The sequence below is a fragment of the Micropterus salmoides genome, unplaced genomic scaffold (genome assembly GCF_014851395.1).
Source record: "Micropterus salmoides isolate LMB-PRFRI ecotype aquatic unplaced genomic scaffold, ASM1485139v1 Ms_hic_scaffold_16, whole genome shotgun sequence".
Lineage (NCBI taxonomy): Eukaryota > Metazoa > Chordata > Actinopteri > Centrarchiformes > Centrarchidae > Micropterus > Micropterus salmoides.
This window is the reverse complement of record NW_024040707.1, coordinates 19,286,455-19,301,620: the sequence shown is the minus strand read 5'-3', so window position 1 is coordinate 19,301,620 and position 15,166 is coordinate 19,286,455. Positions and strand designations below refer to the sequence as shown.

Genomic DNA, 15,166 nt, shown 5'->3' with positions numbered 1-15,166 from the left:
GTGTTATGTGCATTGTTTCCCGTGTGTGAATGTCCCCTGCAGGTGGCTGCTGGGCCTGGTGTATATTTAGTGGAGTTGTGTGAGTGAGTGATGGGTGTCAGTGGGAGGGGGCTTGGGCAGGATTACAAACAGTAGCCTATAAAGCCTGTGGCCTTTACTTGTGCCTCCCATTAATTGCAGAGAGTGAAGGAAGAGCAGCTGCGCTCTGTTCTTTCTCCTTTTCTTTTCCCTTCGTCGTGCCCACCAGTTCCTCTAGAAACATGTCCAAGGATCTCCAACCGACCACTGACCCCACAAAGATGGGGCTTGGACGCTCCATTGCCGTGCTGACGTCCGGAGGGGACGCCCAAGGTAAGCAGAGGATGAGGCTCTGCTATTTTATCACGACTTTATTTTGAACTGTTGCGACACAAAGTGAGTCACTACAGAGAGGGTAAAAGCTGTTGGACAGCATCTTCCCTGCTGATGTTTCTGAGCGCTGAATCCCAACCAGCTGTAGAAGTCCTGGCTCCTTGTTACAGAGGCCAATAAAGTATCATGTTAATGCTCTGACTGCATGACACCCTAAGTATGTTCAGGAGCCAAAGACAGAAAGGACAAGCAGCATTTTTTCCAAGATTTCAGAGTGGCACAGTTGAAGGCCAGCTGTCAGAGGCTGATGGCTGTTTGGCTGCATGATAAGAAGAGTACGTCTTGGATTCACAACACCACCAGTGTTTGATGTATGTCCAGCAAGGCTTCAGATGTCCTTACAAATAACAGAAAAATCTCAAACTCTCACAGTTGGTCAAAATAGTGTAGCAGATTAAGATGATAAACTTTACAAATCATTCCGAGAGTTGGTTAAGATGTCATCCTTTGTTAAACCTACAAATTGGCATTAAGCTCCTGTACACAACTTCTCCATCAACTGTATTTGAAGTCCAGCTGGATGATGTCTCATATTCATCTCATATTCCTATGTGATCCTGCTCTCCAAACCTGACTCTAACCCTTTGTGTAGAGGCTTTATCCGCCCAAGTGGCATCTTATTTTGCTTCTTTGGGGCTAATTTTAGTGGCGCTGACCTTTTTCTGGTATGGAGGAGAGAAATGTCCCCCCTCCACAGCTGCTGTCTGGTGAAACAAGAGCTGCAACGTGCCAGTCTGCTACAACAGAAGCTCACACTGTGGCCTTTAGTGTACCGGACATCCAGGAACCAGTTTGTACAAGAAAGTTTTGTCCTTTCCCTGTCCTTTGGCTATTTTAGTCTCATCTGTTGCGAATGTACAGTGCAGGTCACATCACTTAAAGGTTAAGATGGGTCTAGATGTCTTAAGCAGGCAGTGATAAATAGAACCTGAGTATATTGGACCTAAAACAGGTGTCTGAAACTTGATGCCTATAGTGCATGAGGAGCATGGAAACGCCCACTGTATGTAGAAAATTACAGGAAAAAGATAACTCTCACTGGAAAATGGCGGCCTGTCTGATCAGGGCCTCAGTCATCACAAATCATGTCATTTGTGTGTCTCAGGTATGAACGCTGCTGTGAGAGCCACAGTCAGAGTCGGCCTCTACACCGGAGCCAAAGTCTTCTTTGTGCATGAGGTACCATAGAGGCTACAGTACATTGACAAGTAATAATTATTGAAATTAAATACATCACTGAGACTCCTAATCTTAGGAGAGACTTGTACATTATGACATATGAAAGACAGAAAATAGTATTTTGTCGCATTGCAGGGTTAAACCAGCACAATAGGCATATCTGTGTCTGACTGGGTCTTTACCATTACCACCATGTTAACGTGTGCTGCAGGGCTACCAGGGTCTCGTGGATGGAGGAGACCACATTCGCCCCGCCACATGGGAGAGCGTGTCCATGATGCTTCAGCTGGTGAGTGATTTGCAGCCGAGTAGACGCACACAGAAACACAGACTGAAACAATACAAACCACCCACAAGAGCCAAACACTGTTTTTGTAGTAGAAACTAAAATATGCATAAATGTTCAAGTGTGAAAGACTTGTGGTGTTTAATTATGTTACTAAGGGTTCAGTTTTATTGTTGTTTTTTAATTCACATACCTTTACTAGTTTGTAGCCCTGCAAATAGTTTTGGTATATTATTTTTTTGTTTATTTCTTCACTGAGGAATACAGGTTTAACAGACATCATTGAGATCCGACAACATTACCACATTCCTTGACATACTTTTACTGTAACTAAATGTACTAAAGTATTACAAAGGGAAATTCAGAAGCATAATTCCCACACTGCACGTAGGCTATTTTCACTCTCCCCAGTCCCTTCCCTCCACCCAAGTGGGTTTAAGTGAAAAAGTGAATAAAAGGTTGCCATTTAATTCCCAAAGAATTTCTCAGCCTGTCCTTTGTCCAGGTTTTGAGAGATCCACACCTTGAGATGTCTGCTTGTTTATAGTGCTCACAGCTCTAAATATACAGTTAAAAAGTTCAGTAGCAAAAATTTTTCTTTCAATAAAATGTATACTAATAAAAAAAAAACTGAACACACAACTAACAGGGACTGATACTGCTGACATTGACCCTGACAGACATTTGTCGGTCGCAATGCATTGGCCATTTTAAATACATATTGCCATGTAATGCACAAGCCCTACAGTGTCACTTGTACTGTTTTGAGACTTGCGTTTTACATTTTCGACTGAGACTATATTCTACCTTTTCACAAGACGGAAAAACAGTAACAGTGACATTTTGTAGTAGAAGTACAGACTCACAGAACACGTTGATATGGAAACACACACTGTTGTTTTCACACTTTTGAATTCTACTCCACTGTATCTGGGCAGCAGAAGCAGGTGGATATCTAAAAAATTAATAAATTAATTTTGTTGTTATTTTGGGTGAACTGGTCCTTTAACCTTTAACACACCTACTTGACTTGGAGTCAAGAACTTTCTCCGGCGTCTCACAAGCTCTGAGCTCATGAGAAACTGATTTCTGAGTGACTATGTTAAATGGCTACCTCGGTCCTGTGACTGAAGATGCAATAATACTGCCACGCTCGTAATTCACATTTATTTCTGTCACCTCTGTTGTCTAAATAAAGAGGCCTAGCAGTGGGGAAGGAATCACATGCTAAGATTCATGAAGTGTGTGAAATTGAGCACTGGAGTGGGAACGGGCCATGGCAAATTTCTAGGGTATCACTTCTAAAGTGCTGACCGCATTTACTGAAAGCACGATGCACTTTCACTTGATGTGACTTCAAGGCATCTAAATGAGTCTAATACCACAGTGTCATAAAGCTGCCCTGATCCACATCCCTCTAGATTAATATTTAAGGGCTAATATTATATAACTGTTGTGGAAAACATTGCAGAGTTAAATGTCAGTAATCACTGCATTATTACATATTACAAAAACAGCTTCTCCTCTTTACCTGTTAGGGAGGTACGGTCATAGGCAGTGCCCGCTGCAAGGACTTCCGCAGCAGAGAGGGTCGTATGATGGCAGCTCGCAACCTAGTGAAGCTGGGCATCACCAACCTGTGTGTGATCGGAGGCGATGGCAGTCTGACTGGAGCCAACCAGTTCAGGACTGAGTGGAGCGGACTGCTGGTTGACCTTGTCCGAGCTGGTAAACGAGACAAACGTAGTGGCTGTGAGATACAGTAAATAATGAAGCCTGAGTGCAATCTGTCAAATCCTTCAGCCTTATCCCCTCAGCTGTGGAGTCTCAGTCTGTACTACCTCTTCAGAGCTTCTGTCCGAATCCATCACTAAAAGATGGGATGGAAGATATCACATGTCTAAACGGCTGGCAACAAGTGAGTACACCCCTAAGTGAAAATGTCCAAATTGGCCCTGCCAGCATTGCTGCAGAGGTTGAAGGGGTGGGGGGTCAGCCGGTCAGTGTCAGACCAAACGCCGCATGCTGCATCAAACTGGTCTACATGGCTGTTGTCCCAGAAGGAAGCCTCCTCTAAAGATGATGCACAAGAAAGCCCGCAACCAGTTTGCTGAAGACAAGCAGACTAAGGACATGGATTACTGGAACCATGTCCTGTGGTCTGATGACACCAAGATAAACTTATTTGGTTCAGATGGTGTCAAGTGCGTGTGGCAACCAGGTGAGGAGTACAAAGACAAGTGTGTCTTGCCTACAGTCTAGCATGGTGGTGGGAGTGTCATGGTCTGGGGCTGCATGAGTGCTGGTGGGGCTGGGGAGCTATATTTCATTGAGGGAACCATGAATGCCAATATGTACTGTGACATATTGATGCAGAACATGATCCCCTCACTTCGGAGACTGGGCCTCAGGGCAGTATTCTAACATGATAACGAACACAGCTCCAAGACGACCACTGCCTTGCTAAAGAAGCTGAGGGTAAAGGTGATGGACTGGCCAAGTGTGTCTCCAGACCTAAAGCCTAGTGAGCATCTGTAGGGCATCCTCAGACGGAAGGTGGAGGAGCGCAAGGTCTCTAGAAAGAAGAAAAGAAGAATATTGCATTCATATAGTGCTTTATCATGGAAACTCAAAGCGCTTCACAGTAAAGTGGGAGGGACTCACCTCAACCACCACCAATGTGTAGCACCCACCTGGGAGATGCACGGCAGCCATTTTGCGCCAGAACGCTCACCACAAATGGTGAAAGCCAGGTTGAGAATTTTGCCAGGACACCGGGGAACCCACTACTCTTTGCAACAAGTGCCATGGGATCTTTAATGACCCCAATGAGTCAGGTCCTCGGTTTAACGTCTCATCGGAAGGACGGCATCTCCTACAGTACAGTGTCCCCATCACTGCACTGGGGCATTGGGATCTTATTATTAGGACCAGAGGGAAGACTGCTTAGCTTCAATCATTCAGCAGTAGCAGGGTTTATATTGGTATGGATGCTGGCGCTAACATCCACCAGCTCCGTGATGTTGTCATGGAGGAGTGGAAGAGGACTCCAGTGGCAACCAGTGAAGCTCTGGTGAACGCCATGCCCAGGAGGGTTAAGGCAGTGCGGGAAAATGCTGGTAGCCACACAAAATATTGACACTTTGGGCCCAATTTGGACATTTTCACTTAGGGGTGTACTCACTTGTTGCCAGCTGTTTAGACATTAATGGCTGTGTGATGTGTTATTTTGAGGGGACAGCAAATTTACACAGTTATACAAGCTGCACACTCGCTACTTTACTTTGTAGCAAAGTGTCATTTCTTCAGTGTTGTCACATGAAAAGATATAATCAAATATTTACAAGTGTACTCACTTTTGTGAGATACTGTATCTTGAAAACTATTTGAGGGATTTCCATGAAATGTGTACACATTATGATCCCCTGATTTTTCATGTAGCGCCATCATCAAGTAATAGTTTTATTTGGCCACTATGGGTTTATAACAAAATACCTGCAAAACTACTGACAATCCCATCAAGCTGTAATTTCTGTTTGGTGCTATTGGCAAATGTTCAATGTAAAAATTTTGTAAATTTTGACCAATTGTTTTGGAATGGATTTAAATAAATCATGTGCACATAGAATTAATTATTTTCCTAATAAGTCAAAGTTAGGTATTTCTTCTATCAAATACAGGTAAATAAAACACACTTCAATACTAACATCAACTTGTCCAAAAAAACTGAAATATTACCTGTAAAGTAAAGGAAGGAAAATAAAAAAATATTTGATTTCTAAATATGTTTTCACAAGTGTTATATGTTCCATCTCATTCAGCATTACTATCTCTGACTTTGCAGGTAAGATTACAGAAGAAGAAGCCAAGAAATCTTCCCACCTGAACATCGTAGGTATGGTGGGCTCCATCGACAATGACTTCTGTGGCACCGACATGACCATTGGCACTGACTCCGCCCTGCACCGCATCATCGAGGTGGTGGATGCCATTACTACAACTGCACAGAGGTCCGACATTGCTGTGACCTCTCCCTCCGTGCACACAGTGATGGATAAGATCCACTTTAATATTTAACAAGGATGAAATTAGATCATGGCATCAGTAAAGAGGAGTAGACGCAAGTGAATGTGTATTGTCTGACTGGTACTTTTAAATCTCATAAAAAATGCTCTCTGTTCATCCACAGCCACCAGAGGACGTTTATCCTGGAAGTAATGGGCAGACACTGTGGGTCAGTACCTGTGTGCTTGGTCCATTTGTGTGCGTGTCATCCATTGACGGGGAAATGTCTGTGTGTAGACATACAACACCACTGGTCTAATATATTTCCATCTATTCGAATATATTTCTCATCTAATAATGATTATTAGTCACACTAAACACATTTTATATTTTTCACTTTGTTTGTGGTTATATTTATACTGTTTCACAATGAATGCCAAAAGATTACATTCATTCATATTCACATTAATTATAACGCTATAACAGTGCGTCTTTAGTGCTTATTTCAACATGTATCAAAATAACTAATGGTTGTTTTGTGTGTAGTGGAAGAAACAATTCCACACAGTAAAACCATCAGATATTTTAACAGTTGCTCCTTCAAGGCATCCTGGTGACCAAGCGGTTTAAGATGCTGACATTGTACTTGCAATGTCTTCGGTTCAGTCTGGTTGAGGATCTTTGTTGCATGTTGTCCCTCAAATTAAAGGCAAACAAAGATAATGCCTCCATTCGATTCTGCTTTTTCAGACCCCAACAAGCTGTTTCAATGAGATATAAAGTACATCAACTTAAGGCTGCAAGAAGCTCTCAAAATGCGGTTTAATTGGGACTTAATAATAATGCATGAGCCCTGTGTTTGCACGGATGGTTTCAAATTTACCTGTTCACAGACTGCCTGAATTATGTACAGATATTGCTGGTACACGGGTTTCCCTTGTGTGTTGTGTGTGTCCTACTGCAGGTACCTCGCCCTGGTGACCGCTCTGTCCTGTGGTGCAGACTGGGTGTTCATTCCAGAGATGCCACCAGATGAAGGCTGGGAGAACCACTTGTGCAGGAGGCTGACAGACGTATGCATGTCTTAATTTGCAGATGGAGATGCCTGCCAGCCTGCTCTGAGAGCTGCAAGATATGTCATTAAGAATGCACAATATATCTTTATTTCCTGGTGGTTGTTGGGGTTTTTTTTAGCAAAGGGCCAGAGGTTCTCGTCTGAATGTGATCATTGTGGCTGAGGGTGCAATCGGCAGGGATGGCAAACCCATTACATCTGACCAGATCAAAAAGGCAAGCCGTTCTTTATAATGTCAGTGTGGTAAAGTGTTATTCCAAGTTGTGCAGACAATTTGCCATGCTAATAGAATGATTTATGTGTCTCTAGCTGGTGACTGACAGGCTCGGCTTTGATACTCGCACCACTATTCTTGGACACGTACAGAGAGGAGGAACACCCTCCGCCTTCGACAGAATCCTGGTAAATCCTGTCTCAATAAAACACCAACTATAAAGGACAGTGTACAGCTCTACCACTCTGTGTGTGTGTGTGTGTGTGTGTGTGTGTGTGTGTGTGTGTGTGTGTGTGATCCAGGGCAGCAGGATGGGTGTGGAGGCGGTGATGGCACTGCTGGAGGCCACTCCAGACACCCCTGCCTGTGTGGTGAGCCTTTCCGGGAACCAGGCAGTTAGGCTACCACTCATGGAGTGTGTGCAAGTGGTACGTCAAAATATTTTCACACCCAGCAAGAATCCACCAGGTTTAGCCTACTGTTTTCTCCTGGGGTGTTCATCTACTTGTTTTATAAAAGATAGAGGATATTATGCACTGATATTACAATAAGGGATTTCTTCATCTTTCTCTTTCTTTCACTCGCTCTTTTTGGCTACAGACCAAAGATGTGACTGCCGCCATGGCTGAGGGCAGATTTGAGGATGCCCTCAAGCTCAGAGGAAAGTAAGTATTTCCCTATTAAATGTAGACAAGTGTAATTGCAGTGAACATCACTGTGTAGCATTATGAAGCCTGGAGTGTATGATAATAGATTTTTACAATGTTTAATCATAATATATTAATCAATGAATTGCTGTGAGCCACAGGAAATGCAACCTACAGAGCAGTAGCAATGATTTGCCAGAATGCTGCTCTATGGGTTGGACCTCAGTTTTTAGGTGCCACACTGCCTAAACATCTTTCAATTTACCAGAGCTGTTTTTGAATGAAAGCACTCACAAAATAGAAACTGTAAATGTTAAATCAGCATGCGGATTAGTTGTTAGATGGAATATGAAGACGAAAATAAGCAAACATGTTATTGCACTGCTAGTGACTCAAGTATCACACATGTAAGTTGTAGTACATGGAATAACACACAGCTACATTTAAAAGCCCTTTTTAAAATACATTTTGCAACCCTGACCATTTTAAAATTTTATAATTATTAAGAATATGAAGTCGGAAAATGGACATTTTGGGGTTATAATGCATCATTTAACTTTCATTTATTAATTGATTAATAGCTTTTCAAAACTGGTCAATTTATTAATTGATTAGGATCAAATACTACAAAAGTCTATAATTTTGGTGGCACTTTCCAGGGTCCATATTAGCACAGTCTGACAAAGAAAATATACAGGATAAAGTAAAAACATAGAACAAAGTACATAACAACAAAGCAAAAAATGTAATAATAAATTAAAGCTGCAAGCAGCGGTGGGCAGGCCCTCGCATGTGTAGCATGTTGGGATGTGAGGCGGCCCGCGTTGCAGATTCTGGAGCATTGCCGGTGTGGCTGTGAATTTGCCACGCGCAGCGGACGCTGCATAAAGGTGTTAAGCGTCACTTCCTGTGTCCCATTTGTGCATGGAACTTCGCTGCCACGCCACGGATACGCCGTTGAAGGAAAACTCGGACACTTTACAACATGACATCATCAATGTGTTAAGGGTTTTCTGAAATAGTTTTGAAGTAGATTTAGCCAACCTGCAAGAAGTGCTTCATCACAGCATAGAAGTAGTCACTTCCTGTTGCCAGTAGCTGGCGCTATCACTATGAGTGAGTACTGGCTTGTAGACGTGTTCAGGGTGGGACTCTTATCAACCATGTAAAGTTTGGTGCACATGTCTTAAGCTACAACAACTTCCTGTTTCATGGCGAATCATCGATTTTGGACGCCACACCACGGGCATGCCCTTCCATTAAAACTCATCTGTGTACAACTTTTAATAGTCAATGGGTTTAGACTGCACAGCTAAAATCTGAAGTCGGTCAGACTAAATCCCTAGGAGGAGTTTGTTAAAGTAGGAAGTGTGTAAATCATCTAAAGATTACCATATTCAAATATTCATTCAAAATGGCCAACTTCCTGTTGTGTTTAGGGCATCGCTCCAAGAGGCTTTTTGGTATGCCTGGACATGATACATGTGCCACAGAAATTTCATACATGTTGGTGAAACGTGCCACGGGGGGTGCTTCGGTAAAGGTCACTTCCTGTTGCCAGCAGGTAGCGTTATGACTAAGGGTGAATGTTGGCATTTATGTGTTCATGTGTTCAGGGCGGGACTCTTATTAAATGTGTAAAATTTCATAGAGATCTGAGCTTGTACAGTCAAGTTACAACAATTTTCTGTGTCAAGGCGAAGCGTGGAAGTTTGACGCCACACCATGCCGTTAACCAAAAACTCACAAGTTTTAAATCACGACATCGTCAGTGTGTTAAGGGTTTTCTGGGACAGATTTGAAGTTAATATGGCCAACCTGCTAGAAGTAGTCCATTGTAGCGTAAAACTTGACAATTCCTGTTACCTGCAGGTGGCGCTATGACTTTGAGTGAATGATGGCATATGGATGTGTTCAGGGCGGTACACTTATTATACATATCAAATTTAGTGCAGATGTGAACATATATTGAAGTTATAACAACTTCCTGTTTGTTGGCGAATCGTCGATTTTCGAGACCACACCACGGGCACGCTCATGGATGAAAAATCTCCATTTGTTCAACTTTTAATCGGCAATGGGTTTAGACTACACAGTGAAAATTTGAAGTCGATTGGATTAATTAACTAGGAGGAGTCTGTTAAAGTATAAAGTGTGTAAATTGCCAAAAATGACCATTAAATCCAAAATGGCCAACTTCCTGTTGGATGTGAAGCACTGCAGAAATTTTGTACACTAAGGTGAAACTTCAGCCGGGGGCTGCTCTGTAGGGGACGCTACCAAGCCATTTTGCCATGCCCATAAAATTTTTTCGCCTCGCCTGAATTATGTGCAAAGTTTGATGAGTTTTGAAGCATGTTTAGGCCCCCAAAAATGAGATTACTTTGCAGGAAAAAAGATCCTTCAGTTTCAATAGGGTCCTCGCATTTTTCATGCTCGGGCCCTAAAAATATCAATGTTAACACTGATGATTAATTCCCCATTAAAATATTTAAAAATAAAAGTTTAATTTTTAATTTTGACTGATAATATAGCTCCGAACTACCAACACTCTTATTTATGATGTACAGGAGTTTTGAGAACAACTGGAACACATACAAGCTGCTGGCTCACATCAACCCCCCTGATACTAAGGTTACAAAGATTATTCTTTATGAAAAATAAAATTCATGATTTAAATATAACAAATTTTTCTACAATAACTAACCCTTTACTGTCTTGCTCGTACTGACTAGAGCAACATCAATGTGGCAATCGTGAACGTCGGTGCTCCCTGCGCTGGTATGAACGCTGCCGTCCGTGCGGCAGTCAGGATGGGCATCATCCAGGGTCACTCCATGTTGGCTGTCCATGACGGCTTTTATGGTCTGGCCGAAGGACAGGTAAGTGTACATTTCCCTCTTTGCTCCAGACCTCCTTTTGTTACGAGTTTGTGAAAATACTGTTGCAAACACAAATTTGGAAAGGGGGGGGCACATTATTACTGTAATGTTATTATTAAAAGTAGTTGTAGCGGGCGTAATATAATTAGTATTACAAGTGAATGAATAACCCACAGGGAAAAACAAATTAAGCATAAAACATTTTTTTCTCGCTGCAGATTGAGCCTATCACCTGGAATTCAGTAAGTGGCTGGACAGGAAAAGGAGGCTCAATGTTGGGCACCAAGAGGTAAAACAGTCATAGTTATTGTTTCTTTCAGAGGTGCAGCTTTTGTCATAACACTGTAAAACGTTTCACTTTGTGTCTCATAGAACTCTGCCAGGAAAAATACTGGAGGAGATCAGCCTGAACATTGCCAAGTTCAACATTCACGCTTTGGTGATCATTGGTGGATTTGAGGTAAGACGTGACAGCCAATCTTCTCCTTTAAAACCAGAAGTCGTGTCAATATTTGCTGATCTTTCCCTCACCAAAAAACAGCACTGTAACAAATGATTCTCCACTCCTTCTTCCCCCTCGGCAGGCCTACGTGGGAGGCCTGGAGCTGGTCCAGGCCAGAGAGAAGTACGAGGAGATGTGCATTCCCATGGTGGTAATCCCTGCCACCGTCTCCAACAACGTCCCCGGCTCTGACTTCAGCATCGGCGCTGACACTGCCCTCAACACCATCACCTCTGTCAGTACCCCAACAGCACATATACGCTCATGTATACAAAAAAACAGCTAGAAACGTTCCGCCTATGTTTTTCTGCAGACCTGTGACAGAATCAAGCAGTCTGCAGCAGGGACCAAGCGCCGCGTGTTCATCGTTGAGACTATGGGTGGATACTGCGGCTACTTGGCCACCATGGCCGGGCTGGCTGCTGGGGCTGACGCCGCCTACATCTTTGAGGAGAAATTCAACATTAAAGACCTGGGGGTGAGCTGATGACAGGACCTATTTATAAGAGTTTCTGCACCTTAAACGTGTTCTGATTCTGATCTTTTGGCCTGCAGATGAACGTGAGGCATCTCGTGGAGAAGATGAAGACCACGGTGAAGAGAGGTTTGATTCTCAGGTAGGTTTTGGTCAGGTGTGACCCAGAAGTGCAGCAGATAGGAACTGAGGTATGGTGTTAAAATACCAGTTGTCTGGGTGAATCCTTAACTTCTCAGTAAACGATATCTGCATTCAAAAAGTAGTGAACAGTTGTCTGCAGTGTTGGCTGCCATTGTTTTACCTCACTGTTATAATCTTTTTTTATAAAAGGCCTTTTTGGAACAGGTGTTGCAAATCTGCTATAAATACTATGATACTTGCATCAGATAGTTGTTTTCAGTTTGTCTGTGTATGCTGTATCTGTCCCTATCAAACAAACCATAAATTAATAATTAAATAAATAATTTTTAAAAATAACACACACACACCTTTACTGTTTTATTTTATATATTTGATGAACCATATGAATTGAATTCACAACACACACACTTACTGTTTTATTTCATCATTATTATTATTATTATTTATTAAATATTTTTATTTTTTTTTAATACAAACACACTTTTACTGTTTTATTTATTTTTACTTAATGAACTGTATGAAATGAATGGTTCTTTTTCATTATATTTTAAGCTTTGGCAATATTGTTGTTTGACATTCATGCCAATAAAGCTGAATTTAATTTAATTAAATAAACAGCCTATTACTCATACTCTGCAAGCAGATAAATCAGCTATAACCCCATATCCTTCAAGATATTAGTACAATAATCAGAATAATCTGTCATTATTCATTCTGCAATAGGAATGAGAACTGTAACGCCAACTACACCACTGATTTTGTCTTCAACCTGTACTCCGAGGAGGGCAAAGGCATCTTCGACTGCCGTAAGAATGTTCTGGGTCACATGCAGCAGGTCTGTTCATGTTCAAGTCTCCAGTCTACTCCGGGAAAAAAAAACTGGAACAGATTTTGTCCTAGTTTTTTCTTTCATATTACAGTGTAATCAATGACACCTGTCTGTTGGCTACAGGGAGGCACTCCAACACCCTTCGACAGAAACTTTGGCACAAAGATGGGTGCCAAGTCTGTTATGTGGCTGACTGAGAAACTCAAGGAGTGCTACAGGCATGGTACGCCTAACATCAAATGTTTCTGTTTCATTATATAATACCAACAGGCAGTGGTGAAATGTCACAGAGTACATTTACTGTAAATACAGTACCTAAGTATAATTTCGATGTACGTCTACCTGCTTGAGCTTTTACGTTTTTTATTGTTACTTCATATTTACACTCCACTACATTTCAGAGGAAAGTATCTCTCTTTTACATCTGACTGCTTTAGTTACTAGTTACTTGGCAGTACACAAAACACAATAACCTTATGAAAATGATGCATCATTGTATTAAACTAGCAAACATTATATGAAGTACTTAAAATGTGCACCACCTTTACAGCAGTAAATGCTACTTACACATTAATGCATCAGTATTATAATCCAATTATATAATATAATCATATAACACTCACAGGGGACATTTATCTGAATCAAGAGTACTCCTACTTTTATTACTAGCTTATATAGCCTTTGTTTAAACTGGTAAGTCCCGTTGACAATGGGATCTCATTTTAAATGGAGACCTGAGTACATATAAAAACACAACATGCTGAAGAACAATATTCATTAGAATATAAAAACATGATGCAAAACAGGAAAGTCTCTCTCTTTTACATCACATCCACAGTCATCTGACCACTTTAGTTACTAGTTACTTTGCAGTACACAAAACATGTTAATATTTTTGTGCTTCTGTATATTTTTGAGCAATAGGTTTTTTCTTGTGATGGAGTATTTTTACAATACTGCTTTTACTTACTTACTTCTTCCACCACTGCCAACAAAAATCAAAAACACTGGTTGATATTAATGAGCATTAAATGGCTTAAACTGTTTCATGTCCTGTCCCCTTTAGGTCGTATCTTCGCCAACACACCAGACTCTGCCTGTGTGCTGGGCATGAGGAAGCGGGCGCTCACCTTCCAGCCTCTTGCTGACCTGAAGGAAGACACAGACTTTGAGTAAGATGCATATTTTCCATATGACTTACTGTACAACAAGAAACATGTTTACCGGGTGAATATATGGGATGATGACTCCTCTTGTCTGCTTCAGGCACCGCATCCCTAAGACACAGTGGTGGCTGAAGATCAGGCCCATCATGAAGATCCTGGCCAAGTATGACATCATACTAGACACATCCGAACACGCCGACATGGAGCACGTGATCAAGAAGAGGAGTCCTCTCGGGAAATAGACTTAGTCTATTTCTTTATAAAGTATTTTTCTTGTCCAGCTACCTGTCTACATGCCTCGGTAAAAGAGCTGCTATCTTATCCTTTTGAATCTTGTATGTGGTCTTTCTCATAGAATTCAGTGTCTTGTAGCTCCTCAAACCTTCAGGAAATCAAGTAACCAATTAAAGATACATTTAAATAAAAATATATTTGTTTGTCCTTTATGTTGAATAAGGCGGAATGTCAATAGACAACTGAGAAATTATAATGAATATATGAATCTTATTAAGGGGGAGGGCTTTAATATATTTACCATGATTGGTAAGAAAATTACCTCTAAATTGCCTGCAGGTAGAGAGAAGATTGCATGTGGCAAAAGTGTTGTGAGCCAAACATATTAGGCCTAAGTTGCATCGCAGCCAGAACAAACACCATGCTGCCTGTGGTTATACCTGAATACCCATCCATCCATCCATCCATCCATCCATCCATCCATCCTCCCCTCAACCGCTTATCCTGCGTATAGGGTCATGGGGGGCTGGAGCCAATCCCTACCTGAACGCCCCAGTCACTGAATTATAATATTCATAATTTGCAAATGTGATTTTATTTTAAAGGGAAAATAAGCAGTGGAGCCATTTTAATCTTCTACACTGTTAATCCAATAAGATGTAGCTGTTTTCTGTTTGTCAGTGTACTGTGTGACCTATCTTTGAACAACCTTTTTGGGTTAATTAAAGTGTTTTAAGTGGCTTATCACCGGTTTCTGATTGCATCTCAAGTGGTGCCAAAAAGTGATTACATCACAGCTCTTTCTTTTGATGCCCCACAAGAGGCGTTAGACCATTTATTAAACCTGGTAGTAATCACTGAACAGCCTTTATGGGCATTACTGTGATAGTAGATTAAGTCAAACCAAAATGCCTGCTGCCTTATATTTAAAAAAAAAAAAAAAAAGTACAGGTAATTGTAGAAAAAAAAAGGAAGTGTCACATTAACGTTTGCAAATAAGAAGATTATTATTTCTATCGTCACTGGGCTCACAGTAACATTATATTGAGTCCTGGATTCAAATACTAAATAAATACTTTATGGATGTTCAGGCCTACAAAGAAAAAAAGTATATTAT

General features: G+C 41.4%; 1 protein-coding gene across 1 annotated transcript; it reads left to right on the top strand.

The window, feature by feature from the left end:
- The first annotated feature begins 160 nt into the window (after window positions 1–160).
- Window positions 161–14,242, top strand: pfkma (phosphofructokinase, muscle a). Its single transcript, XM_038722618.1, has 22 exons — window positions 161–351; window positions 1,517–1,590; window positions 1,802–1,879; window positions 3,415–3,604; window positions 5,721–5,886; window positions 6,066–6,110; window positions 6,846–6,954; window positions 7,076–7,171; window positions 7,266–7,358; window positions 7,473–7,598; window positions 7,771–7,835; window positions 10,388–10,451; window positions 10,553–10,699; window positions 10,918–10,988; window positions 11,072–11,159; window positions 11,284–11,436; window positions 11,515–11,679; window positions 11,757–11,818; window positions 12,544–12,655; window positions 12,773–12,872; window positions 13,716–13,821; window positions 13,916–14,242. The coding sequence occupies exons 1-22, from the start codon at window positions 261–263 to the stop codon at window positions 14,055–14,057; spliced, it is 2,343 nt and encodes a 780-aa protein (XP_038578546.1). The 5' UTR covers window positions 161–260; the 3' UTR covers window positions 14,058–14,242.
- Window positions 14,243–15,166: the final 924 nt, after the last annotated feature.